Source organism: Bufo bufo, chromosome 7 (assembly GCF_905171765.1).
Source record: "Bufo bufo chromosome 7, aBufBuf1.1, whole genome shotgun sequence".
In the NCBI taxonomy this organism is placed as follows: Eukaryota; Metazoa; Chordata; class Amphibia; order Anura; family Bufonidae; genus Bufo; species Bufo bufo.
Window position 1 is genome coordinate 24,216,496 of NC_053395.1, and position 25,582 is coordinate 24,242,077.

At 46.0% G+C, this 25,582-nt stretch overlaps 1 protein-coding gene across 1 annotated transcript; it reads left to right on the forward strand.

Moving 5' to 3' along the window:
• The first annotated feature begins 8,912 nt into the window (after positions 1-8,912).
• CIAO3 (cytosolic iron-sulfur assembly component 3) lies at positions 8,913-22,587 on the forward strand. The gene is made up of 11 exons (XM_040440613.1): positions 8,913-8,998; positions 9,642-9,737; positions 12,753-12,896; positions 13,858-13,990; positions 14,423-14,557; positions 16,548-16,666; positions 16,769-16,898; positions 16,972-17,044; positions 19,387-19,524; positions 19,657-19,814; positions 20,896-22,587. Exons 1-11 carry the CDS (start codon positions 8,933-8,935, stop codon positions 21,132-21,134), a joined length of 1,431 nt encoding a protein of 476 aa, XP_040296547.1. The 5' UTR covers positions 8,913-8,932; the 3' UTR covers positions 21,135-22,587.
• Positions 22,588-25,582: the final 2,995 nt, after the last annotated feature.

Genomic DNA, 25,582 nt, shown 5'->3' on the forward strand with positions numbered 1-25,582 from the left:
TTGAGGCGGATGGGCTACAACAGCAGAAGACCCCACCGGGTACCACTCATCTCCACTACAAATAGGAGAAAGAGGCTACAATTTGCACAAGCTCACCAAAATTGGACTGTTGAAGACTGGAAAAATGTTGCCTGGTCTGATGAGTCTCGATTTCTGTTGAGACATTCAAATGGTAGAGTCCGAATATGGCGTAAACAGAATGAGAACATGTATCCATTCTCTGATGGCTACTTCCAGCAGGATAATGCACCATGTCACAAAGCTCGAATCATTTCAAATTGGTTTCTTGAACATGACAATGAGGTCACTGCACTAAAATGGCCCCACAGTCACCAGATCTCAACCCAATAGAGCATCTTTGGGATGTGGTGGAACGGGAGCTTCGTGCCCTGGGTGTGCATCCCTCAAATCTCCATCAACTGCAAGATGCTATCCTATCAATATGGGCCAACATTTCTAAAGAATGCTATCAGCACCTTGTTGAATCAATGCCACGTAGAATTAAGGCAGTTCTGAAGGCAAAAGGGGGTCCAACACCGTATTAGTATGGTGTTCCTAATAATTCTTTAGGTGAGTGTATGTCAGTATGGGATTTCCATAGCAGGCGCATGACCTGTGACCGCTTTTGTGGGGTGTTAAAACCCCTTACATTAAAGGAGGTGCACTTAATCAGTGACATCCTATATAATACTTAGTAGCACCAATCGTGTGTGTGACGTACATGTGCGTTAGAGATCTTATACACCAACTTAGAACACAAACATGAACAGCATACATTTCAAAACCTGGGAATGTGACCAGGTAATAGATGGTAGGAGGCGCACACCCGACACGTCTCAGTGTCTCTGATAATAATGGCGTGACCAGTGTGCGAGCCCCCTCACCAGTGCGCTTACACCAGGCCTGCGCAAGTGAAATCCTGATGTAGGTCAGGGGGGCATCTTGTATTGGTTAAAAAGATCCGAGGTAACCAACGCTACCTGTCAAACCTGGTGCAGTAATATAATGCACAGTGAATACAGTAAATTAACCCATTGCAAACAGTGGGACTTGAGGAGGGTACATGCTAAGGCAGCATATGCCTCCAAGGACAGTCCGATGACTTGGGATATGCAAAAGAGCAGAACATTCAGAATATAATATATATCACATATACTTGCGTGTGCACTGAAAGCAAGCAGAGGTGATGGTAGCGGCCCCAAGGCCGTCACTGCCTACGAATCGATAGGCCTAATGTGTAGGAGTTAACTCCTTAGATGGTCCACGGTTCAAGTGTCCCGGGGTCTGATACTGTTCTTCTTCCTCGGGAAGGCCTTGTAATGACCGGCGTCACGCAAAGGGAGGGAAATGGGAAGGCCCTGTCCAAGGGAGAGGGAAAGATGGTGACCCCTGACTCACCTTGCAGCTGGCACCTGACTGCCCTGACGTCCCTAGATGGGTTCCTCACCCGTACGCCGATCACGTGCCTAAACCCTGGCTTTCCCTATGATGAGCCCTATGTAGTGAACGGGGCGGTGGGATCACTAGTCCGCACCACTGACACTAAGAGGAAAACACCAAGGAGAGGACAGACAATACAGACAAACATATAATCCCAGGTGGGCGACAACAGCAGACCACCAAGGCCCAACAGGGATCCGGAGGGTAACTTTCTGGAACAACAACCAGGGAACACAGCTACACAGCTCCAGTGGGTCAGTACAGAAGTCCAGGCAGGAAGCTCTATATCTGGCAACCAGAGAAGTGAGAGATGGGAATATAAGGAGGTTGGGATTGCTGGACAAGAAACAGCTGAGGAGGAGAAGCTACGGCTCCCTGAGTGAGCCAAAAAGGATTGCAAGGCAAACCCAGAAAGCTACCATTAATAAACAGTACTGTCTTTAGACATAGAGCGCGCAGCCACCCGCTGCGACTTCCTGACCCCGGGTATAACGGAGTCAGGCGTGGCTCTTGACACCCTCGTGACAGGCCTTGGCCCATTTCTGTACCCCTTGGAGGTCTGGCAACGGCACTCCGGTCCTGGCAGAGGGTAACCATGATGGGATATCTAATGGAGTGGTCTGAAGTAGCTCCCACGCCGCGGCTAAATCCCCTGGAAGCCGGATAGTGCACCTTTTGCCCCCAAATGAGAAAGTGAGGCCGAAAGGAAAAAGCCATTTGTAGGGGGTTTTGATGTGGCGCAAGTGATCAGTGAGAGGTCGGAGGGCCCTCCGTTTATTCAACGTGGATGGCGCCAAATCTTGGAACATAAGGATCTTGGACCCGCTATAAGTGAGTTCCTTTTGTACCCTCGCTGCTTTCAGCAATGCCGCCGTGTCTATGTATTTCAGTAGGCCACATATCACATCTCTGGGGTTTTCAGTGTCCTTCGGCTTTGGCCTGAGCGACCGGTGGATGCGCTCTATTCCTATTTCGGCTGCTCTTTCAGCTCCTAGGAGGCTGGCAAAGATGGCGACGGCCGCCTCTGGTAAGGCCTTGTGTATTATCTGCTCTGGCAGGCCGCGCAGACGTATATTTTTCCGCCTGCTGCGGTTCTCTTGATCTTCAATACGAGAATATGCAGTGTCCAGGGAGTCCAAGCATGCTGCGGTGTTATCCCTCAGGGCGCGGGCAAAGGTGAGAATAGGAGCTTGATTATTTTCCAGCGTCTCCACACGGTGCCCTATCTGCTTGATGTCAGACTTTATCTCCTGAAGATCATGGAGCACCGGTGCAAGAGCTGTTGAGAGGGCTTGCTGTAGAAATTGTCTAGAAATAGGGGCTGTGCCAAGCTGTAGAGGCCCGTCATCTAGGTCTGTGTTGGCGCCCGCAGCTCCCTCTGAGTCTTGCGTCCATTCGTCTTCCCATGCTGCTAGAAGGTTTCCTATTTAGGAATTTCTCCATGTCTGAAACTCCTCGATCAGGCTTTGGAGGATCAGACTTGTCTCTTGGGATGCTTCTATGCTTTTCCCGTCAAAAAATTATTTGCTGGTTGAATAAAAGTAACTTTAAGTCAAAATTTTCCAGGGGTATGAATAATTATGGACAGCACTGTACATGGTCCCCTGGTCAATGTCAGCTACATGTGATGTTACACCATAGATAATGTCTGGTTAGGTTAGAGACTGCAGCCTTGGGATTTTTAGCTTGCTGGTTATCTCCTGCCATATCTGTCACCCTCCCCAGCACTCGGTTATAAAATGTTCCATAGTCTCCTCCTGCCGACAGCCCAGGGGGCACATGCGATCTGAGACACTCAGAAATTTTAAATTGCATCTGACAAAAAGCTTCCCGTGCAATGACAACCAGGCAATGTTAAAAAAAACTTTGCAGGGAGCCTCGGTCCATTGAGGAACTTTAGACTTACCTGCAAGGTGGCTGGTGTGCAGTCTCTTAGTGCTGGCTTCAAATAACAGAAAGTCCTACATATCCTGATATAGAGATCCATCCCGCTCTTAGTCTCCAGATACATCTTATCTATTCCCCATTTCTTTAGACCATATTCCAGGTACTGGGGGAGGTAGTCAAGAGCCAATCGACCCCTCTTCAGACTGCCGCCTCGCACCCAAGACCCTGCAAAAGGCAATACCCAATCCCTGACACTATTCACCCACAGGCTACCAAAATGTACTTTTAGAAACATAGAGAATACCCTTGAATTTATCATATCCAGCCCACCCTCTCTCCTTTGTAGGTAGGTGATCCCTCTTTTTATTGGGTTTAACCTAGGCTCTTTAGCCTGGAAAAACAGCCTAGCTGAGAAAGATTCTGGCAAAGGTAAGACAACAGATACATACAAGAAGACAGGGACCAGGTAAGTCTTCAACATAGTAACCGTTCCTCTATAGGTCAGCCTCCCATTTTTCCATTGCTGAACCTTTTCATTTCTGGTTTCCAACTTTTCCTCCCAATTTAGTTCCCAATTATCTTCCATCCCAAATTTGACACCCAGAATTTTAATATAGGTCGAGGACTTGACAAAATATGGCAGATCAAAGCCAGGGTCAGTAGTCAAATTCCAGAGAGCTTGACTCTTCTCAAGGTTGACCAGAGACCCGGAGGCCTCCGAGTAGCTTCTGAAGGCTGCAGACAAGGCTCAGATATCACCACAGTCACATCATCCGCATAGGCAACTACCTTCAAAGGCAAGAAGTGAGGGGCGGCACCCCCTGAAAATCATAATCCTGCAGTGACCTCAGGAACAGGTCTGAGGCAAACACATAAAGCAGTGGACTCAACGGGCAACTCTGTCATACCCTGCCTCTACTTCAAAAGTGTCTCCTTCCCAACCACTGAACAGAGGAAATTTCTTTGCCTCACAATACAAAGTTATTAGCCAATCAATAAATTGTCCCAAGTACCGTATTTTGACAAAGTGGCCAAAAGATACACAGGGTCTACTCTGTCTAAGGCTTTTCTGGTCAAGACTAACAACATATCTCCCACACTGAAGAGCTTTACATCTCTCAAACATCTCCCTTATTGAGAAGACTACCCCAGAGATGTTCCGCCCTTTTACTGTGCTGAACTGATAGCCTGCCAACAGTGCCTAGGACAAACAGACTAACTTAGAGAATATCATTTTTGCCAGAATCTTCCTGTCGACATTCAAGAGGGCTATCGGCCTCTAGTTCTTGATGTCACTCGGCTCCTTACCTTTAGACAGCAGAACTAAGGCCTCAGGTGACTTTCTAGATAGGTTTTGTACACGAATTGGAGCCAAGAGGTCCCTAAATTTCTTATAAAATTCTGCTATTATAATAGGCCTGGTTCGTTCTTCAGATATAACTTATCAATGGCCTCTTTAACCTCCTCCATGTTTAATTATGCTGTCAAAGGAGAAAGGTCCACATCATTAGTATCAGGTTCTGGAGTTGCCTCCAAGAATTGAGCCATTTTTTCTGTATCCAAAACCTTCTTCTGAAACAAGTCAACATAGTAAGATCTTACCACCCTCAGGATACCCTCCCGAGATTCCTGCAAAACACCTTGGGAGTCAGTGAGACCTGTGACTGATTTATTAGCTACATGTTTCCTGCAATTCTCAAATAATTATTTGTGAAATTTGGCTTCCTACCACCCAGTGCGAAGACATCACTTAGGCCAGCCTGCAATATCATGTTACGTAAGACTCTGGAGTCTCTGACCACCGCCCTGCCCTAGGACCTGTCACCTGATGACATACCAACATTAAAGTCCCCCGCCATTACCACAGGTATAGAGAAAAAAAAAAATACTGCTTCATGTCATTAAATAGCTGGATTCTCACTGTCTGTGGGCCGTAGATGTTAATGAAGCGGAGAGGTCTACCATGGATGGTCACTCCAAGCACCAGGCACCTTCCCATAGCTACCTCAGTTAACCTGTGCACAGTCACATCATTGGTGTTAAATATGGCCACTCCGGCATAAGGCTTCACAGCCAGCAACCATTGAGAAGGACCAGACGGCCATTCGCTCTCAGCCTCCTGTAGATGCCCTAAGGTGGTCAAACGAGTCTCCTGTAAAAAGATGACATCTGCATCCAAATATCTGAGGTGATCGTATATTGTGTCTTGACCTTCTTACTTTGATGCTGTTCACATTGCTTGAAGCAACTTTTAAGGAAAACACAGCCATCATAAGACAGAAAAAGAGAAGATAAGTGACTTCCATCATCATATGTCAGAATCGGAGCCTCCTGCCTACCACCAGTCTCCATATCTGACTCTATAGGAGCTTCTACAGGAGGAGGCTTTTTCTTTATTGGGGGTTCTCCTGAGTGTCCTTCACATTCATTATTTATTTTCTGCAGCTCTTGCTCATAATCACCATCTGATCCCGATAAAGCGTCATATCTGTTTGATAGCAACACTTTCTTTTTTCCTGCTGTTTTGTCCCATGTTAAGTTCTTTCTCAGACTTACCATTTTTCCTCCTTTTGTTCCTCTTGGCCTCCTTATACACTGATCGTGATACAGAGGCAGATGTCTGAGGCTGGTCCTGACTGACAACTTCCATGGTGCCCTGTGTTTTCTCTGAAGGCTGAGGTTCAGGTGTACCGTTGTACCTCTTGCCTTTTCAGTATGGTCCCTGACATCAAAGCCGCCACCTCCTCTATAGCGTCTACCCCGTCCATTAATTTCTCATCCGGAAGCTCGGTGCATATGTTATACCAGGAGTCTGGGCAATCCTTATGTGAGTGGCCTATCTGTCCGCATAGATTGTATCTAACATTCTGCCATGTGGCACTTAGATATCCAAACTCACCGCACTGGTTGCACTTGACCACTGCACACACTCGCCACATGATCAACCTTGCCACATATGAAGAACTCCCTAGGTTGCCCAGGATAGAAACAGACGCTTTTCTCTCTACCAATGAAGGAGTAATGGAAGATTTTAGGTGATGTTATTGTGCTGGCGGAGCTTCACCAACACCTTCCAACCCCTAGTCCAGACATCATCATCATCCCTGTTCTGGGTGCGGTCAGACACAAGGTCACAGTGCCTCCGAAGCCACACCACAATGTCCTAGGGCGTAATAGATTCATTCCAGAAGATGACATTCACTATATCCGTATCTGGCTTTGAAATTGGAATGAAAATTAACTTATTCCAACCCTCTGTGTCCCTAAACCTGGCAAAGTTTGCCAAAGGTTAAACTCATGTTAGCTTATCTGATACCCCTCCATGTGTGGGGATTTATTCCCCTCTTATACTGAGGTTATATGTATATTTACTTTATTACAACAAGAATTACATGGGATTGGGGTGTTGGAGGATTTGTTCTGTTATTTTGTTATATGTATTGTATTTGTGTTTTTACAAGTCTAAGTGAGCAATAAAGGGTTAAATGCAAGGAGTGGCTGACATTATAATCACCTGTGTGGTAACCTGGTTGGTGCGGTTTTTTGCTTCCCAGGTATATAGGAGCATTATACTTGCATTTACCCCATACCATGATTAACATCGTATAGATCGAAACGCGTTGGTAGTGTCACCATCATCTATGCGAAGAAACTGCATTCTTTTAAATTTCTGAAATAAAGACTGAAGATTTTTATTTATCTCAGTGCTGGACATCTCTAACTACTTTTCCGGATCGATACGGACTGGACCGGGTCCTTGCACGAAACACCATATGTGGAGGTGCTGGCTTACTTTTCTAATCGTTAAAAGTTTGCCCAGAACCTATTCAGACTAGACATGAGCTTAAAGCTGACATCATAGCCCTCAGTTACATTATCACTGCCCTCGGTTTTTACCCCAGTAATAGAGCTCTCCTGTGTCACAGCATCACTCTGGACCATATATGTATATCCACAGTCCTGCTGGGACTTGTGGTGCCTCAGCTCCATGATCTTGCTCGGGGACAGCTAAAGCTGTTTGTGGCTGCTTTTGCACACCTCCCTTCTGAAAAGAGAAACTTGCAGGCTTCAGAATTAGTTGTGTCACACGCCTGGGCTCATCTGGGGACACAGTTCTGTCTGTGTTGTGTGAAGCGTTCTTGATTCCCGTAGGACTTGGCCAGGGGCCCGATCCTCTCCAGGATAAGATATGCCGAAAAATAAGACATGTCCTATCTTTTGTGGAGCAGAGCCACGAAGCGGAAGCCCTTCCGCAAAGGATAGGACATGTCTTTTGCTATATCTTTGGTCCGCACCGCGATGCGGAGTTCACATGGCCTGTGCTTTTGTTTTGAGGACCCGCAGTTTGCAACACCGCCATACGGTCGTATGAATGGAGCCTTAAAGGGGTTGTCTCATCTCAGACAATGGGGGCATATGGCTAGGATATGCCCGGATAGTCTGATAGGTAGGGGTCTCACCACTGGGACCCACACCTATCTCCTAAATGGAGCCCCAAAAGCGGTGGAGGGCGCACTGCGCAAGCGCAACTTCCCTCCATTGATTTTCTAAGGGGCCGTCGCAAATAGCCGGCTATTTCCGTCAGACCCATAGAAGTAAATAGGAGCAGTGGCCGGTCATGCGCGGTGCGCTCCCATTCATTTCTATAGGGAGAGCGCTTGGTGGTGTCCAGACCACAGTCCTCCAGCCACCAATATAGGTGCGGGTCCCAGCGGTGGGACCCGCACCTATCAGACAATGGGGGCATATCCTAACGATATGCCCCATTGTCTGAGATGAAACAACCCCTTTAAGGTGCATTCATATCACCGTATATATTTTGCAGCCCACAAAAAAAAAAAAATACGTTTGACATCCGTGTTGCATCCGTTTTTTGTGCGGACCCACTGTAACAATGCCTATTCTTGTCTGCAAAATAGACAAGAATAGGACATGTTCTATCATTTTCGCGGGGGCCGCAGAACGGACATATACGAATCTAAATTAATGGGTCCGCATCTGACCCGCAAAAATACGGTCATGTGAATGGGAACTATGGCTGTGACCTTATAGGGTGCTGGAGCTGTCACTTTTAGGGGGTGCTGGAGCGCTGGGACGGTCCCCCTAGGGCAGTGCTTTAATGCTCACTGTTATGGGGGCACTCTGGCAGCTCGGCCTTGTGGTTGTCTGACCGCAAAACGTTTTCTAGTGAAGCCGGGGAAAGTGTATAAAACAAAAGAAGAAGAAAAACCTCACATAATAGACGCCGCGTCTGCTCCCTACGGGGGAAGGAAGCGAGTAGTGACTCTAAGTAAAAAATATTAAAATTGTGGTCAAACAGTCCCTAGTATGAGGGGGGATCCATCAAGAAGGGCGCATTCACTGCCCATAACAGGTTACCACAGAGCCTGTATAAATGGCCGCCATTGTGACCCTTTGAGGAGGGGGGCACATACTTTTGCAGCCATTTATTTCAGTCAGTCCCCGGACTCACCTCACACACCTCCACCCTGCACTAGCAGACTCTTTCTGTACTCAGCCGCTTTACGGCAGTGTGGTCACTCGATTTTACTTCAGTTTTACAGCACGAGCGTCCCGGCGGTCGCTTTACGGCAGTGTGGCAGAAATGGCGTCTCACTTCAGTGGAGTGCTGCAGCTGACAGACTTGGACGATTATATCGGCCCCTCGCAGGTATGGTAACGTTATGGGGGCGGTATAACTCGACTGTCAGCCGGTATATATCAGTTAGGAGGGGGAGACCTTATTTTACACGGTGACAGCAGGCGGGAGGACATGTGACAGAGTCAGACACAAGAGTGACCGTGTCCCTGGGTGTCATGGGCTCCACAATAAGCAGTACAGCATGTATTCCTTCATAGCCCCCCTCCCCCTTAAAATATATTGGAAAATTCCGCTCTAGCAATTCTCGTTTGGAATGGTCCATTTTACACACTGATGGGGGGGCACAAATCGCTAATTCTGTCCTTCTATAGTGCAGTGACCTGGAACACATGGTGGAACTACAACCCCTATCATGCCCCCCACATCTGCAGGCTGTCACGGCATGCTGGGAGGTGTAGTTTTACCACACCTGGGGAGCCACAGGTACTCGACCACTGATGTAACGAAAGATTTGGCTTCTTTCATAGATGTTTGTTTGTTGACATTTTTCTCTGCTTGCTGTCAGTGAATAGAAACACTCTGGTTTGTATCCAAAGGTTAAAATCCGTAGGGACCTTACCCTTCTCATAGCTGTGGGGTTGTTACTGTAGGTTCCAGCCAGAGGTACGAAAATGGCTCCTAAAGAATACATTTTATGGGATTGTTCTTGTAGGATTGTATAAAACCAGTCAAAGTTGAAAAGAAACCTGGAAAAGGAGCAGCCAAGATCCGTATTGAAGATGATGGGAGTTATTTTCAAATTGGTCAGGTAAGGATGATGAGAGTTAAGCGTTTGGGGTCCGACCGCTCTGAACCTAGGTACATGGGTCCCCCGGGCCCTCATTGGAGCAGTAGTCACCCTCTTGTCTCCCTGACAACAACCTGTCCCCTATCCAGAGGAATAAGTGTCTGGTGGTCAATTGTGACCACAGCATCTGAGGTAGCTTTTCCCAGGAGCGCTGCGCTCCCAGGACCTGAACGGCTCCCCCGCACCGAGATCGGGAAAGCCGTTTGTTCTCTGTGGTAGCCTTGAGCTTTAGTAAGGCTCACTACGTTCCTGGGGATGGTAATTCATTGCAGTCTACTACGGGAGAAGCGATCTGAAGATTGCATGTTAAAGTCCCCTAGGGGGACTTAATATAAATGAAGGGGAAAAAAATAATAGTTTTTGAAAATATAAAAATTCAAATCACCCCTTTTCCCCATAATAAAAGTAAAAAAAAAAAAAAAAACATAGAATAAAGATCATAGGCATCGCCGCCATGTCTGAAAACGGCCAAACGATTAAAATATAAACGTATTTATCCCACATGGTGAACGCCGTAAGGGGGGGGAGGAAATCAAAATGGCCGATTCGCCAATTTTTTTGTCGTTTCACCTCCCCCAAACAAATTGAACAAAAAAATTAACAAAAAGTCACAAGTACTCCAAAATGGTATCAATAAAATCGACAGATTGCCCTGATCCCGCGCGGCTCTATAGACGTAACTGTAAAAAAAAAAAAGTTATGGGGTCAAAATATGGCAAAAAAAAAAAATTTCCAAACATTTTTCTTTAGTATTAAAATATAAGAAAAACTACATGTGTGGTATGGCTGTAATCATACTGACCCCGAGAATGAAGTGAATGAGGTTTACCACATAGAGAACATGATAAAAGCAAAACCCATAAAACTAGATGGAACTGCATTTTAATTTTATTTTTTTCCTAATTCCACTCCATTAGAATTTTTTCCCCGTCGCCTATGACAGCACCCCTGGAGAGACCGCCTCCTCAGGACAGGAAACCGGAACCAGAATTGCTTTAAAAGAGGGTCCGTCCCCTCCATCCCCCATTCTGTTTCCTGTCCTAAGGGACAGGTGGAGTTGGAATCGCTGTTTTGGAAGAATCAGAGCTGCGGGGGCCCCTGCTTTTCCAAGTATTAGGAGGGTTGCTGTAGGAGCCGCTGCGACAAGACTGGGCTCCCTTCTCTTCATTCCCCACTTCGGTCTCCTTCCCGGCCTGGGCGGGTTACGGCCTTCCTGGGTGCAGTGGACCTCTGCGGGCCGTGTTTGGCATGTCCGGCTGCCAGCACCGTGTAGAACGGACGTCGCTTCTGGTTGGCAGACGGAGGAAGCGCTGTGCTGCAGACCGGTAGTGGGCATGCGCCAGCAGAAAAGCCCCGCCAGCTCACTGTCATGCCGGTGGAGAAGAGGCTGACCGTTCCTCCATTATGGCTGTATAATTATGGAGCAGGGTCAGCATGCTGAAACCACCAATGATACACCGGTACCAGGGGGGGGGGGGTAAGAGGGATTGTTCCCCATTAAAGGGAACCTGTCATCAACTTTAAGCTGATCTCACTGAGGGCAGTATAAAGTAGTGACAGAAATGCTGAGGTCAGCGGTGTGTCACTCATGAGCTAAAAGTAAGTGGTTGCCGAGAACCGTCATCATAATCATTGCAGCCCAGGCCTTGAAAAGAGTCAAACCTACCTGAGAAGAGTCATGGTTATTCGTAATCTGCTGCTCTCCATCTGCTGATGATTGACAGTTCTCTCCTAGACAGAAAGGGAGAAAACTAGGTAGAAGCCGGTCAGTCATCAGCAGGTGGGCAGGAGAGCAGGAATTCATGGGTAACCAGGACTCTTCTCAGGTAGATTTGACTCTTTTCCAGGCCTGGGCTGCAATGATTATGATGCTGGTTCTCCGCAACCACTTACTTTTAGCTCATGAGGGAGACAGTGCGCGGTAATTTGGAGGATCGGGTAGTTATCTCGCCTGATCCTTCTTTTTTACCGAAGGTCTCTTTCAGGTTTCACCGATAGTGTTACCATCCTTCTGCTCTTCTCCTAAAAATAAGAGTCAGTATTCCATTGCTTGGACGTTTAGTAGATGCATTGTTCAGTATCTGCAGGTCGCACAACCATGGAGGTCCTCCTCCCGTTTGTTGCTCTTATATCGGGGTCCGGAGAAGGGTTCTGCTGCCTCGTCCCAGACCATAGTTAGATGGATTAGGCAGGCTTTTTTGTAATTAGCATATTCTTCCAAGGGAGTTCCTTCACCTTCAGGCTTCGGGGCCCAATCTACAAGGTCAGTCTCCACTTCCTGGGCAAAGAGGGCTTCCGCTTCCATAGAGCAGCCACCTGGAGTTCTACTCGCACTTTCTTTAGGCACGATAGACTTCAGCTTCCTTCTAATGAAGGCCTTAGTTTTGGTCGTAAGGTGCTTCAAGCTGTTGTCCCGCCCTAGATAGGATTTTTGCCTATTCTCCAGGGGTGCTGTCATAGGCGAAGGGGAAAATTTAATTTTGCACTTACCAGTAATCGGTTTTCTTTGAAAGTACAACTTGTCCTGCGAAAAACAAGCCCTCATATGGTGAATGGAAAAATAAAAAAGTTATGGCTTTGGGAAGGCAGGGAATAAAAAACTGAATCGTCCAGTTAGGGATAAGGGGGTTATTCAAATTTGTTTAAACCAGGGCTGTTCATGTAATGCATGGGCAAAGCACAGGGGGGTCTTGAGCAGAGAGCCCCCTGTACCACATCCATATACCCATAGGTCATATGAAATGGGGTCGGTCGAAGTTAGACCCCTTTAAAGTGAGAGAGTCCATATGGGACAAGGTCTGAGCACCCTCATTCTACGAACCAGTGAAGGTTCCACCGAGGATCCTTGACTTGTCCCGTTTTAGGTCAGTCGGGCAACCACTGGACGTAAATACAAAGTAATGGGGAAGGAATGCCCCCACACCATAGGCAGCCATAATGTAACTGTACTAAAAGAGATGTTTGTTCTTCCTGTAGGATGGGGTGTCCCAGAAGCTGGAGAAGGCGAAGATCACCCTGAACGACTGCCTGGCCTGCAGTGGATGCGTGACCTCGGCAGAGACCGTCCTCATCACACAGCAGAGTCACGAGGAGCTCTATAAGATACTGGAGCAGAACAAGGTGATCACTGGTATCGGGGAAGCTGAGATATGAGGGGCTGTTTGATGGGGTCCATGTTGCTGGTGACTAGTTTCATCATACGGCTCTTCAGAGCACAGCTTCCTGGACCCCTGAACGTTTAGATTTTGGATGGAGTAAGGATTTATATAAACAAACCTTATGTGATGTTAGTGCACGTCACTTCTTCTGGAACAACGCAGCGTATCAACCTGCGACAGGTTTATATACCTTGTTTAGTAGGGAGGATCCTGCTGACAGGTGCTCTTGAAGACAACCTCTAAACTCTACTCAGAGGATTTTTCAGCATTTTTATTCATTAGCGCTACAGGTTTGCCATCTTGGTGGGAGGTCTACTTGATCCCTTAGTCCCCTGGGCTGGACCTTTGTACCTCCTCTCCTACTCGCATAACTGAGCTTGTTTTTAATTTTGAATATACTAAAAGTTATGTTTTAATGGTACATGCCCTCTGTGACATATCGGTACCTCCTCTCCTACCCTCTCTTTGGCAGTCTCTTCACAAGTGGTTTTTGATTGTCGAAACCCAGAGCTAGTGAAAGATCCTGGAAGGGCTGTAGTGAAGCTTCTCTTGTTGTAATATCTGCAGATTTAAAGTCGGATATAGTGAAAAGGGTTATACCAAGTGTATAATCTGTGGGGGTTTGAATGCTGTGATCGCCATGATCCCAAGACCGAGGGTCCTGCCCCCCCCCTAATTTCAATAAAGTGATGGTCAAGCATTAATGTCAGCGGGGTTACTGTACTTGCTTATCTTCGGCAGTCCCTGAATGGAGCAGTGACAGACGCTCCATTCAGGTAGATGACATGAAACCTGTGTACTCCTGGCGGTCCCAGAGCTCAGACCCTCCCCATGAACATGCTCTTATTTAAGAAAGGGAACAGGTTGGATGCAGGGTTGTCAACAAGCGTAAGGCACGACAGGTAATTCTGCCTGTTCCTTAGGTGGAGGATCACTCGCAGCACAAGCTGGTCGTGGTGTCCGTCTCTCCGCAGTCACGAGCCTCTCTGGCCGCCAGGTTTAACCTCAATATTCAGGAAACGGCACAGAAACTGACTGCGTTCTTCAAACAGTTGGGTAAGTAGACTAACAAGTCCTTAGAGGGGTTGTCTACTTAACACATTTATGTCCTGATAGGCCGCATGGAGGCCATCGGGACTTGCCATTCCCATTCTGTACCCCCCTATCAGTCATAGCAGACACTATGAAGAGCTGGTGGATGTCACCACTTTGTGCCTTACACCGTTGCAATCAGTGGGTGCCATCTAATACTTGGTACCTCCTGGTTCAATATAAAAGGTGAGTGTACACCCCAAAAAACAGCTCATCATCGAGGAGGGCCTTTGAAGAGGGGATGCTTGGATGAAACAACCACTATAAATAGTCTAGGTTGCAACCTAGAAAAGCTTGGGGCAACCACCCCGGCCGCCATCATTACAGCAGTGGTAGTCCTTTGGCTCTCCAGACGGGCGTCTCCCACTTTATTGTACACCTGTCTTTACTCTTTAGGGGTCCACCATGTTTTTGACACCACTTTCTCCAGAAACTTCAGCCTGTTGGAGAGTCAACGAGAGTTTATACAACGCTACAGGAGACGGCAGGAGGAGAAGAAGGCCCTGCCCATGCTGGCCTCAGCCTGCCCAGGTATGTGTGGAGGTCATATATACATTTATATTGTATACACTCATCAGCCGTACAGGTGACAATGGTGGCTGTCGGGGGGGGGGGGGATATATGAAGCAGCAAGTCATGTGTTGGAATTAGGAAAGATGGGCGAGTGTAAGGATCTGAGCGACTCTGACAAGCGCTAAATTGTGATGTCTGGACGACTGCGTCAGATCATTTCCAAAGTGACCAGTCTGGAAGGTATTCCTGGTATGTAATGGTTAGTCCCTACCAACAGTGGTCCAAGGAAGGACAACTGGTGACATGGTCATGGGAGCCCAAGGCTCAATGTTGTCTGTGGGGAGCATAGGCGAGCCTATCGGGTCCTATCCTAGAGAAGATCTAGTGTAGAGCACATTACTGCTGGCTAAGATAGAAAGGTGTCAGGACACGCAGGGCATTTCAGCGTCTTGTGTATAACCAGTCAGTGTCCATGCTGACTCTTGTCCGCTGCCGAAAGTGCCTACATTGGTCTCGTGAGCATCAGAACTGGAGCACGGAGCAATGGAAGAAGGCTGCCTGGTCTGATGAATTAGGTTACATTATGTGGACCGGGAGGACACCAGGATGCTCTATGAAGACAAGTTGGCAGAGGTAGTATGATGCTCTGGGAAATGTTCTGCTGGGAACCTTGGATCCTGGAACCATGTGGATGGGACACGCGCCACCTACCTACACATTGAACAAATACCCTCCATCATGGCAATGGTGCCCCCTAATCCAGCAGGATAATGTCCCGGCCACACTGCAAAAACTGTTCAGGAAAGAAGAACATGACAAAGAGATGAAGATGATGACTTGTCTCCAAATCTCCATCTGATTGTCGTCTGTGAGATGCCCCCCCATTGCTGCAGTGGGGACTCTGTAATTCAGTTGTCAGAGGCTCCCCATATCTTCAATACACCTCTGGACGCTACACACCATGTAATCACTTATACACAGGGAGCAGACGACACTGACAACACAGCTCCCATGCTTTTTCTGCAGACTTTAAAGGGTAACTGTCATGTTTTCATCAAAAAATCTATTTTAGCATATGCTACTGCTGCTGCAGCATTATGCATAAAGCAATCTTTAGTTTCTTCACTTACCACTGTTTTTCTTGAGTTTTTCCCTTAGTTACAGCTGTTTAAACATTTACAGTATGATGACCTTCTCAAGATGGCTCCTCTGCCAGTTCTCTGAGGCCAAAACTGCTTTCCCTTTCTTCCCTTAGACACTTGCTGTAGCCAGCAGCTCCCTGCCAGCCAATCAGATTGGATTACTGAGAGACACGCCTCCTCACTCTGAAGCCTAATGCAGGCATGCAGTGTGGAGGACCGCCCCTCTGTCTTCTGTTTATACTAAAAGGAAGACAGACAAGCCATAGCAACAGTCTTTTAAGGGAGCAGTGGACAGAGGACATTAATGAAAGCTGTTATTATAAGGTAATTACAGATCTTTTGACAATCATTAACAGACTAACTCAGGTATACATGCCTAGCTCTAATAAACTGGCAAATAAAAAAAATATGACAGTTACCCTTTAAGACCTGATACAGAGGAGTGAGTTGAATGGGATAAACTCGCAGCGCATCAGTGAGAGGCCCCGTTCTGGCCTCCGCTCTTCTTACAGGACCGCACAGCGTTAGAATGATTTACAATGCTGTGTGACCCTGACAGTCTTGGAATCTATTGTATTACAGTGACAGCATTATGTCAGTGTAATTCGGTAGAATCCAGGACTCTCGGGGTTACACAGCATTGTGATCCTGTCAGAGGAGCGGAGGCCAGAAAAGGACCGCTCACTGACACGCTGCAAGCTTATCGTCTGTGTCTGACCATTCATGGAGGGAGAAGAGACTCCTCTGCTTTCATAGCTCCGGACATACTGGAGTGCCCTTAGCTTTTGCCTCTCATGATCAGACAATATGGCGTCTGTTGGAATTAAAGACAGCAATGGCCGTTACTGACTTCTGCTCTCCTCTAGGTTGGATTTGTTATGCTGAGAAAACGCACGGCTCCTTCATTATCCCGTACATCAGTGTCATCAGATCTCCACAGCAAGTGATGGGGTCACTGGTGAAGAAGTACTTTGCAAAGGAAAAGGTGAAATATCTATTTATCTTGTATATCTAGATATGTCATGTCTGTGTTTCTCATATATATCATAATTCACTCCTCTCACATTTATTTTCTTGATCTCCACAGAACCTGAAGCCAAGCCAGATCTACCATGTCACGGTGATGCCGTGTTATGATAAGAAGCTGGAGGCCTCGAGGCCGGACTTCTTCAGTGAGGAGTACGAGACGCGAGATGTAGATTGTGTCATCACCACCGGTGAGAGCTGCGGATGATTGCCACCGTGCATCATCGGGGTATTGTCGTGCTAATTAGATGCTGTTTATTACAGGGGAAGTGCTGAGGATGCTGGAGCAAGAGGGAATATCTTTGCCAGATGTGAATCCCTGTCCTCTTGACTCGCAGTGAGTATCTTTTATTCCAGGCTCACACTGAGCAAACTGGGAATGCTGGTAGATTTCAGCTTCAAGACCTGCAGATTTATGAATCGTACTCTAGTATAGTACAGGATGTAACTCGGGATAAGTAATGTAATGTATGTACACAGTGACTGCACCAGCAGAATAGTGAGTGCAGCTCTGGAGTATAATACAGGATGTGACAGGATCAGTACAGGATAAGTAATGTAATGTATGTACACAGTGACTCCACCAGCAGAATAGTGAGTGCAGCTCTGGAGTATAATACAGGATGTGACAGGATCAGTACAGGATAAGTAATGTAATGTATGTACACAGTGACTGCACCAGCAGAATAGTGAGTGCAGCTCTGGAGTATAATACAGGATGTAACTCAGGATCAGTACAGGATAAGTAATGTATGTACACAGTGACTGCACCAGCAGAATAGTGAGTGCAGCTCTGGAGTATAATACAGGATGTAACTCAGGATCAGTACAGGATAAGTAATGTAATGTATGTACACAGTGACTGCACCAGCAGAATAGTGAGTGCAGCTCTGGAGTATAATACAGGATATAACTCAGGATCAGTACAGGATAAGTAATGTAATGTATGTACACAGTGACTGCACCAGCAGAATAGTGAGTGCAGCTCTGGAGTATAATACAGGCTATAACTCAGGATCAGTACAGGATAAGTAATGTATGTACACAGTGACTGCACCAGCAGAATAGTGAGTGCAGCTCTGGAGTATAATACAGGATGTAACTCAGGATCAGTACAGGATAAGTACTGTAATGTATGTACACAGTGACTGCACCAGCAGAATAGTGAGTACTAAAGATGAGCAAATTTCAGGTTATGAAATTCGTTTACGCTTCGTTTACTGGTAAAAGGTGAATTGCGTTATGGATTCTGTTACCACGGACCATAACGCAATTCTATAACGGTATGCCTTTAGAGGTATTCTGTCATAATTAGAGATGAGCGAACTTCTGTTTTAAGTTCGGCGTCTAAAGTTCGGCTTCCGGTTAGCGGAGGATCCCGATATGGATTCCGAATTCCGTTGTGGTAGCGGAATCAATAATGACCATTATTGATTCCGCTACCACGGACCACAACGGAATTCGGAATCCATATCGGGATCCTCCGCTAACCGGAAGCCGAACTTTAGACGCCGAACTTAAAACAGAAGTTCGCTCATCTCTAGTCATAATAGAGGTCTATGGGCGATTTTCTGTGTATCCTATGATATGCCTGCTGATATATTGCATACTCATGGAAGTAATTCTTTGGCCGATCATGTAATGCTATGATACTATTGTTATTAACTGATGCATGTATACTGTGCGGGCTATTTTCTTTGTATTTTTGTAATTTTCAAAAAATGTCAAATAAAAATTATCTGATTTAAAAAAAAAGAAGTCTATGGGCTGCAAAACGGATCCATCCCCTTTCCGTTATGCTCGAGAGGACTCCCCTGCATAACGGAATGGATCTGTTTTGCAACCCATAGACTTCTATTATGACAGAATGCCTCTAAAGGCATACCGTTATAGAATTGTGTTATGGTCCATGGTAACGGAATCCATAACACAATTCACCTTTTACCAGTAAACGAAGCGTAAAAGAATTTCATAACCTGAAATTTGCTCCTCTCTAGTGAGTGCAGCTCTGGAGTATAATACAGGATGTCACTCAGGATTAGTACAGGATTAGTAATGTAATGTACACAGTGACTGCACCAGCAGAATAGTGAGTGCAGCTCTGGAGTATAATACAGAATGTCACTCAGGATCAGTACAGGATAAGTAATGTATGTACACAGTGAGTCCACCAGCAGAATAGTGAGTGCAGCTCTGGAGCATAATACAGGATGTAACTCAGGATCAGTACAGGATAAGTAATGTATGTACACAGTGACTGCACCAGCAGAATAGTGAGTGCAGCTCTGGAGCATAATACAGGATGTAACTCAGGATCAGTACAGGATAAGTAATGTATGTACACAGTGACTCCACCAGCAGAATAGTGAGTGCAGCTCTGGAGCATAATACAGGATGTAACTCAGGATCAGTACAGGATAAGTAATGTATGTACACATTGACTGCACCAGCAGAATAGTGAGTGCAGCTCTGGGGTATAATACAGGATGTAACTCAGGATTGGTACTATAGAAATACTCTAATATAGTTACAAAGTGAGTCAACTGTTATTTGTAGGTTTCTTTTATATGTAAACTATAAAAGTTCTATGTGACCCTTTCAGTTACATAATGGTATATGTGTAGTTCGTTGATATGGAGAATGAAGCTTTAATGGATATTAAGGGTATTGTCTCTGCAGGTTCAGCAGTGTTGTAGACAATGAACCATTAGGACATGAAGGCGGAGGATCTGGCGGATACCTAGAACATATATTTAAATACGCAGCACAAGAACTCTTCGGCCTCCATGTGGATGAGATCACCTACAAGCCTCTAAAGTAAGAGCTCCTCCATTATTGTCTGTCCATGATGATGGTCAGTGCATGTCCTTCGTGAGGGCACATTGTGATAGTGACCTCATCTATAGCTGCTGAATGCAATCATCCGTATTCATCCTTTGCTCTGTACAGGAACAAAGACTTCCAAGAGGTGACGCTGGAGAGGGATGGGGAGGTGCTGCTGCAGTTTGCACTGGCTTACGGCTTCCGGAACATTCAGAATCTGGTGCAGAAGCTCAAAAGAGGGCGCTGTGCCTATCACTATGTGGAGGTGATGGCTTGTCCTTCAGGTAACTCCTCTCTCAGGACGCCCTGCCTCAAAGAAATGTTGATTACAAAATTATATCTTACTTTATGTCAGATAGGGAGCTTTAAATCCTTGTAAGACGTACATTGCTGATGCCACACATAGTGGCTGGGTTCTCACATAATGATGTGTGTTGTGACATTGCTGGGTTGTAGCTCTGTTCTCAGTTTAGGACATGGCTGAGTTCTAGCTCTTCTCACTGTATGACATGGCTGATTTTTAGCTTTGTTCGCACTTTATCACGGCTGGGTTCTCTTTAGGACATGGCTTAGGTCTAGCTCTATTCTCAGTTTAGGACATGGCTTAGGTCTAGCTCTATTCTCCGTTTAGGTCACGGCTTAGGTCTAGCTCTATTCCCTGTTTAGGACACGGCTTAGGTCTAGCTCTATTCTACGTTTAGGACACGGCTTAGGTCTAGCTCTATTCTACGTTTAGGACACGGCTTAGGTCTAGCTCTATTCTCCGTTTAGGTCACGGCTTAGGTCTAGCTCTATTCCCTGTTTAGGACACGGCTTAGGTCTAGCTCTATTCTACGTTTAGGACACGGCTTAGGTCTAGCTCTATTCTACGTTTAGGACACGGCTTAGGTCTAGCTCTATTCTCCGTTTAGGACACGGCTTAGGTCTAGCTCTATTCTCCGTTTAGGACACGGCTTAGGTCTAGCTCTATTCTCCGTTTAGGACATGGCTTAGGTCTAGCTCTATTCTCCGTTTAGGACACGGCTTAGGTCTAGCTCTATTCTCCGTTTAGGACACGGCTTAGGTCTAGCTCTATTCTACGTTTAGGACACGGCTTAGGTCTAGCTCTATTCTACGTTTAGGACACGGCTTAGGTCTAGCTCTATTCTACGTTTAGGACACGGCTTAGGTCTAGCTCTATTCTCCGTTTAGGACACGGTATAGGTCTAGCTCTATTCTCACCATACTGGCATAGCTGAGGTCTACATCATTTCATGGCATGGCTGAGTTCTGGGTGATACCTCAGCAAGAATACAGACTTTCAGCTTGTCTCTACGCAGACGTGTTACATGAAGTAAGATGTCACTTCACTTATCTCTGTTTCAGGCTGTTTGAATGGAGGTGGCCAGATTCGAGCCGAAGGAGTGACCGGCAAGGACTTACTACAGAGGGTGGAGCAGCTATACACGTCTGCGAGGACGGAGTCACCGGAGCAGAATCACTGTGTAAAAGAGCTTTATGAGCAGTGGCTGGGAGGGGAGGACGGCCCTGGGGTGAAGGAGGCGCTGCACACGCAGTACAACGCTGTGGAGAAGGTCACTTCTGGACTCGGTATTAAATGGTGATTCAAAGACTAAACCCAACGTTTCTAAATTAAGAAGCTTGTGGAGTGACTTTTGCATAGTCCAGTCCACATGGGGTTAAACGTGATCTGGTAACCACAGCCTTACCATATATCTTTACTAGTTTGATTTTTTTTTTTTTGTATTAAATTGACATTTTCCACACAAACAAAGGGATATTAGCGTAAACTTCCTATAGTCCGATATCCAGGGGGTAATCCATCTAATACCGGCAAGCATTTTTTTTACTCTTTAGGGCTCATTCACACGACCATATGGGCGTGTTGCCCATGTTGTGGGTCTGCAATGCATAGGCACCGGCCGCGTGAACTCCATACTGCGGTGTGGACCCATTGACATGAATGGATCCGCAAGATGGGACATGTCCTGTCTTTTGCAGTGCGGAGGCACAGATCGGAAGCCCTGCCATGGGCTTTTTGGTCCATGCCTCAGCACCACAAAAGATAGGACAGGTCTTATTCTTTGCCATATATTGCGGATCATGGACCCGCAATACGGGATTCACACTGCCGGTGCCTGTGTGTTGAGGACCGTTATTTGTGGCCTGCAACACGGGCACGGCGGACATACGTTCATCTGAATAGGGCCTTATCCTGAAAATCCTGATTATAAATTCAGTATATTTTTGCTGGAGGTGGAGAAATATATACCATTAAGGAACTCCCAGCATGCTCCACTTGAGCTGGAGTGCAGGAGGTTGCTCATCCCTGACGTAAAAAACTATACAGCATATAGAATCTATTTTTCCCGGTTATCAGCCATTTCCTGATAATTGGCCTTTGTAAATGTGTCATCCAACAAATTAGATAATCAGATGGTTTATGGGAGTATGAAAATGCTCACTAGTCGGCAGCGCATCTTCCTGTACAAACAGATCATTCTTCCCGCATAAACTTTTCATTGACTTGTTTAAAAAAAAAAGGGGGTTTTCCAAGATTTTAATACTGGTGACCTAGCCTCTGAATAGATCACCAGTACCTGATTGGTTGGGGTCCGGGACCCCCGCTGATCAGCTGTTTGAGAAGTGGGGATAGCACTGTGCAGCCTTCTCCCTGCCAAACAAGCACAGCACCATAAATTGTATAGCGCTGTGCTTGGTATCTCGCTCAGCCTCATTCACTTCAATGCCTTCTCGAACAGCTGATCGGAGGGCGTCCCGGGTATCGGGGACCCCCCCCCCCACAGATCAGATACTGATGACCCATTCGGAGGATAGGTCATCAGTATTAAAATCTTGGAAAAACCCCTTTAAAGTACCAATTGCCGCTCTTTATGGTGCAGAATCCGTGATGTAAAGTGACCCTTAGGTCACATATCACCGATTCTGAGATGCGTTTACATCCGTGGTTGTGAGGCTTCATGCACACGGCCGTTGTTTTGGTCCACCATCCGAGCCGCAGTTTTGGCGGCTCGGATGCGGACCCATTGACTTCAGTGGGGCCGCAAAAGATCCGTTGCTCTGATCCGTGGTCCGCCAAAAAAATATAACCTGTCCTATTCTTGTCCGCATTTTGCGGACAAGAATAGGCAGTTATATTAATGGCTGTCCGTGCCTTTCCGCAAATTGCGGAACGCACACGGACGCCATCTGTGATTTGCGGAACGGTCGTGTGCATGAGCCCTGACTGATATCAGCCTCTCCTCCTATAATGCTACGGCTCTCTACAGATGCATTATATTGAATAGCTCAGTGGCTATACAAAATTTTTAATCATACGCAATTACAAAAGTATTCAGATCCAGAGGCTGGTTTGAATGTAGAATATGTTTTGTGACACAACCCGTTTAAGGAAATTTTATTGTATTATTCACAAAAAAAAATATATATATATTTTATTATTTTTATTTTGTTCATATGTCTATAAAATGTGTGGGTATCTAATTATCTAGCAGGAATATGTCTGAACCTTTATAAAGAAAACAAATCTATATAGCTATGTCTGGAAGTTTTTGCACTATTGTAATACCTGTTCTAATACTGGAAATTCTATACCTCATGTCTTTATTATAATCACAGACTTATGAGACCGCAGTGACACCAGCAGGTACTACACTCTAATACAGTTAGGGGGGTAAAGCCTGTATTACACCTACCGATTTTTCGCTAACGAACGTCGTTAGCGATCATCTTGCAGTATAATACTGCTGCCGATGGCGCCAGTTCATCGGACATCCAAATCTTTTAACATGTTAAAAAATAATCCTTTGCAGGCGGCAGATCGCGGTGTCTAATCACGAACCCCTATACAGCATGGGGACAAGTGATGGCATAGCGATCACTCCTCCCCATGCTGTGGAGAAGATCGCTGCATGTAATAGCAGCGGTCTCCTCCACTAGCGAGCAGGCCATTGCCGGGATGGAACGCTTCCCTCCTGACAATCGTCTGCCGCATCGGGCTGTGTAATACAGCCTTAAGTACAGATGTGGCAGGGTTGTTGAAACCACTGCGTGTGAACTTGGCCTTAGGCTAGAATTATGCATGCAGGTTTTTGACCCAAAACCAGAGAAATATAAAAGAATGACTCGTAACATCTCCTTTATTATGGATCCACTTCTGGCTCAAACTGCATGTGTGTTTCCCGCCATATACTATTCCAGACAGTACCCTGCTCTATACTGACTGGGCGTAATAACTCCGAACTATTTCTACAAAGGAGTGCCTCTGGTTTGGCTAATATCAGTTTTCAAGGCTCACAGTAGACACCTATAGGTGGCACTAAACTGACCGGTTTCTTCCTTATGGAGGAAGGGTAATTTATGTACCTTTTCTAAGTTCTCTGCATGGATGTAGAGACAAATGATAGAACTATGACTGCGTGCGGCCACCACTAGGGGGAGCTCACTCTAGACGTCTTTATTATGGAGTTCAATGGAAGCTATCCCCAATCCTGTATGATTTTAGTCATTTGTTCATTTTGCTTTTGCACTGATTTTAAAAGGTTTGTCAAGGATAGGCCATTAATATCTGATCAGCCGCGGTCTGGCCCCTGGGTAGCTCTGACACGTGAGCTACACAACTCTGCCTATTGTGTAGTGGATGAGAATAGGAACAGAGCTGCAGTACGGTGTACCGGAGGAAGTTGTGTACTTCTGCCAGCACTGGGGCTACTTGGGAACAGCTGATCGGAAGTGGTTCAGATATTGAATAGTAAAGTCCTGGAAGCCCCCTTTAAGCCTAGTCCTACTAATGCACTTACCTAGTACTGACCACTGGCTGCATCTGCCACATTCTTTCACTGCCAATGAATGCACTTTTGGAGTCGTCAACTTCTACTTTGGATGTTACTGTCCACAGTGTGTATGTGAGAAGTGCCCTTTAAATCTCCATGACTACCTCTGATTGTATATTGATGTCGATCTGTATTGCATTGTGTTTTCTTCCACTAAAAAGGTAATAAAATATTTGCAACTCTATTTTTTTATTTTTATTTTTGTCATTGTTCCGCCATAGGAAATCATATTATACAGGAAAAGCTTCATCAGCATCCAAAATCTGTTCAAGGGCACCATGTATAGACTCGGGGTCCCTGTGTCGTGTCTGTGCACTGGCGCCAATTTTGGATGTTGTAAAATATTTTCCTTTCGTAAATATAGAAGGGAAACTGAACCGTTGCATCCGACAGAAATGTATTCCACCTGTGCTACCCGTGTATGAAGGGCGAGCCGGGTAGTAGAGGGCTGCCTGCAACATCCCTAGCTGCCAGTGCCCCCCAAAAAAAGCAGCTTTTGCCAGGGGAAGCCACAACTAGCCACACATTCCCCCTGCTGCGGCCACTACAGGAGAAATGTAGGATTACATGGTGGCCATTCAGAGAATTGGATGGCCAGAAAGGGAGAAGTTCTACATTTAGGCTCCAAGAAGGGAGTTCTGAGTGAGGACACCCTCCCCATAATGATGTTTATATTTCGTTATATCTTTATAGCAGTTGGAACTATTTTCATTCTCATCCCCTGCACAGACTAATATTTAAAGAATGACTACCTACAGCCACCACTAGAGGGAGCTCGCTGCATACTGTGTATACATTGAACTCAATAATACCACAGTAAGCTCCCCCTGGTGGTGGCTGCTGGCAGCCACAATGTTGGCTTTTGAATCAGTCTAAAAGGGTGGCTGAATTCTAGAGAGAAATGTTCTTTACATGAATATCAATACATCATGCGATGGCAGAAAATGAAAGGCTTTTATTGTGGAAATGTACAATGTTTTTCTCAGGTTACATGCCTGTAAAGGTAACCCTGAAGACATGCATACAGTAACTGGTACAGTAAACACTTGCATGATGCTCAGGATGTAAGTATTACATATGGGGGGGGGGGGGGATTTTTTAACAACTGCTTATTTAAGAAATTGCACCGATAAACACATTTATTAATGGCAGTATATGTAAAAAAAAAAAAAAGCCTAATCACTGTACATTGAGCTGCA

Bases quoted from the DNA above. Each gene is read 5' to 3' on its own strand.
- CIAO3 (XM_040440613.1), top strand. From the start codon at position 8,933: ATGGCGTCTCACTTCAGTGGAGTGCTGCAGCTGACAGACTTGGACGAT. The intron at 8,999-9,641 runs GTATGGTAACGT...TTGTTCTTGTAG, and splicing joins ATTATATCGGCCCCTCGCAG to GATTGTATAAAACCAGTCAA. The intron at 16,667-16,768 runs GTGAAATATCTA...TGATCTCCACAG, and splicing joins AGTACTTTGCAAAGGAAAAG to AACCTGAAGCCAAGCCAGAT.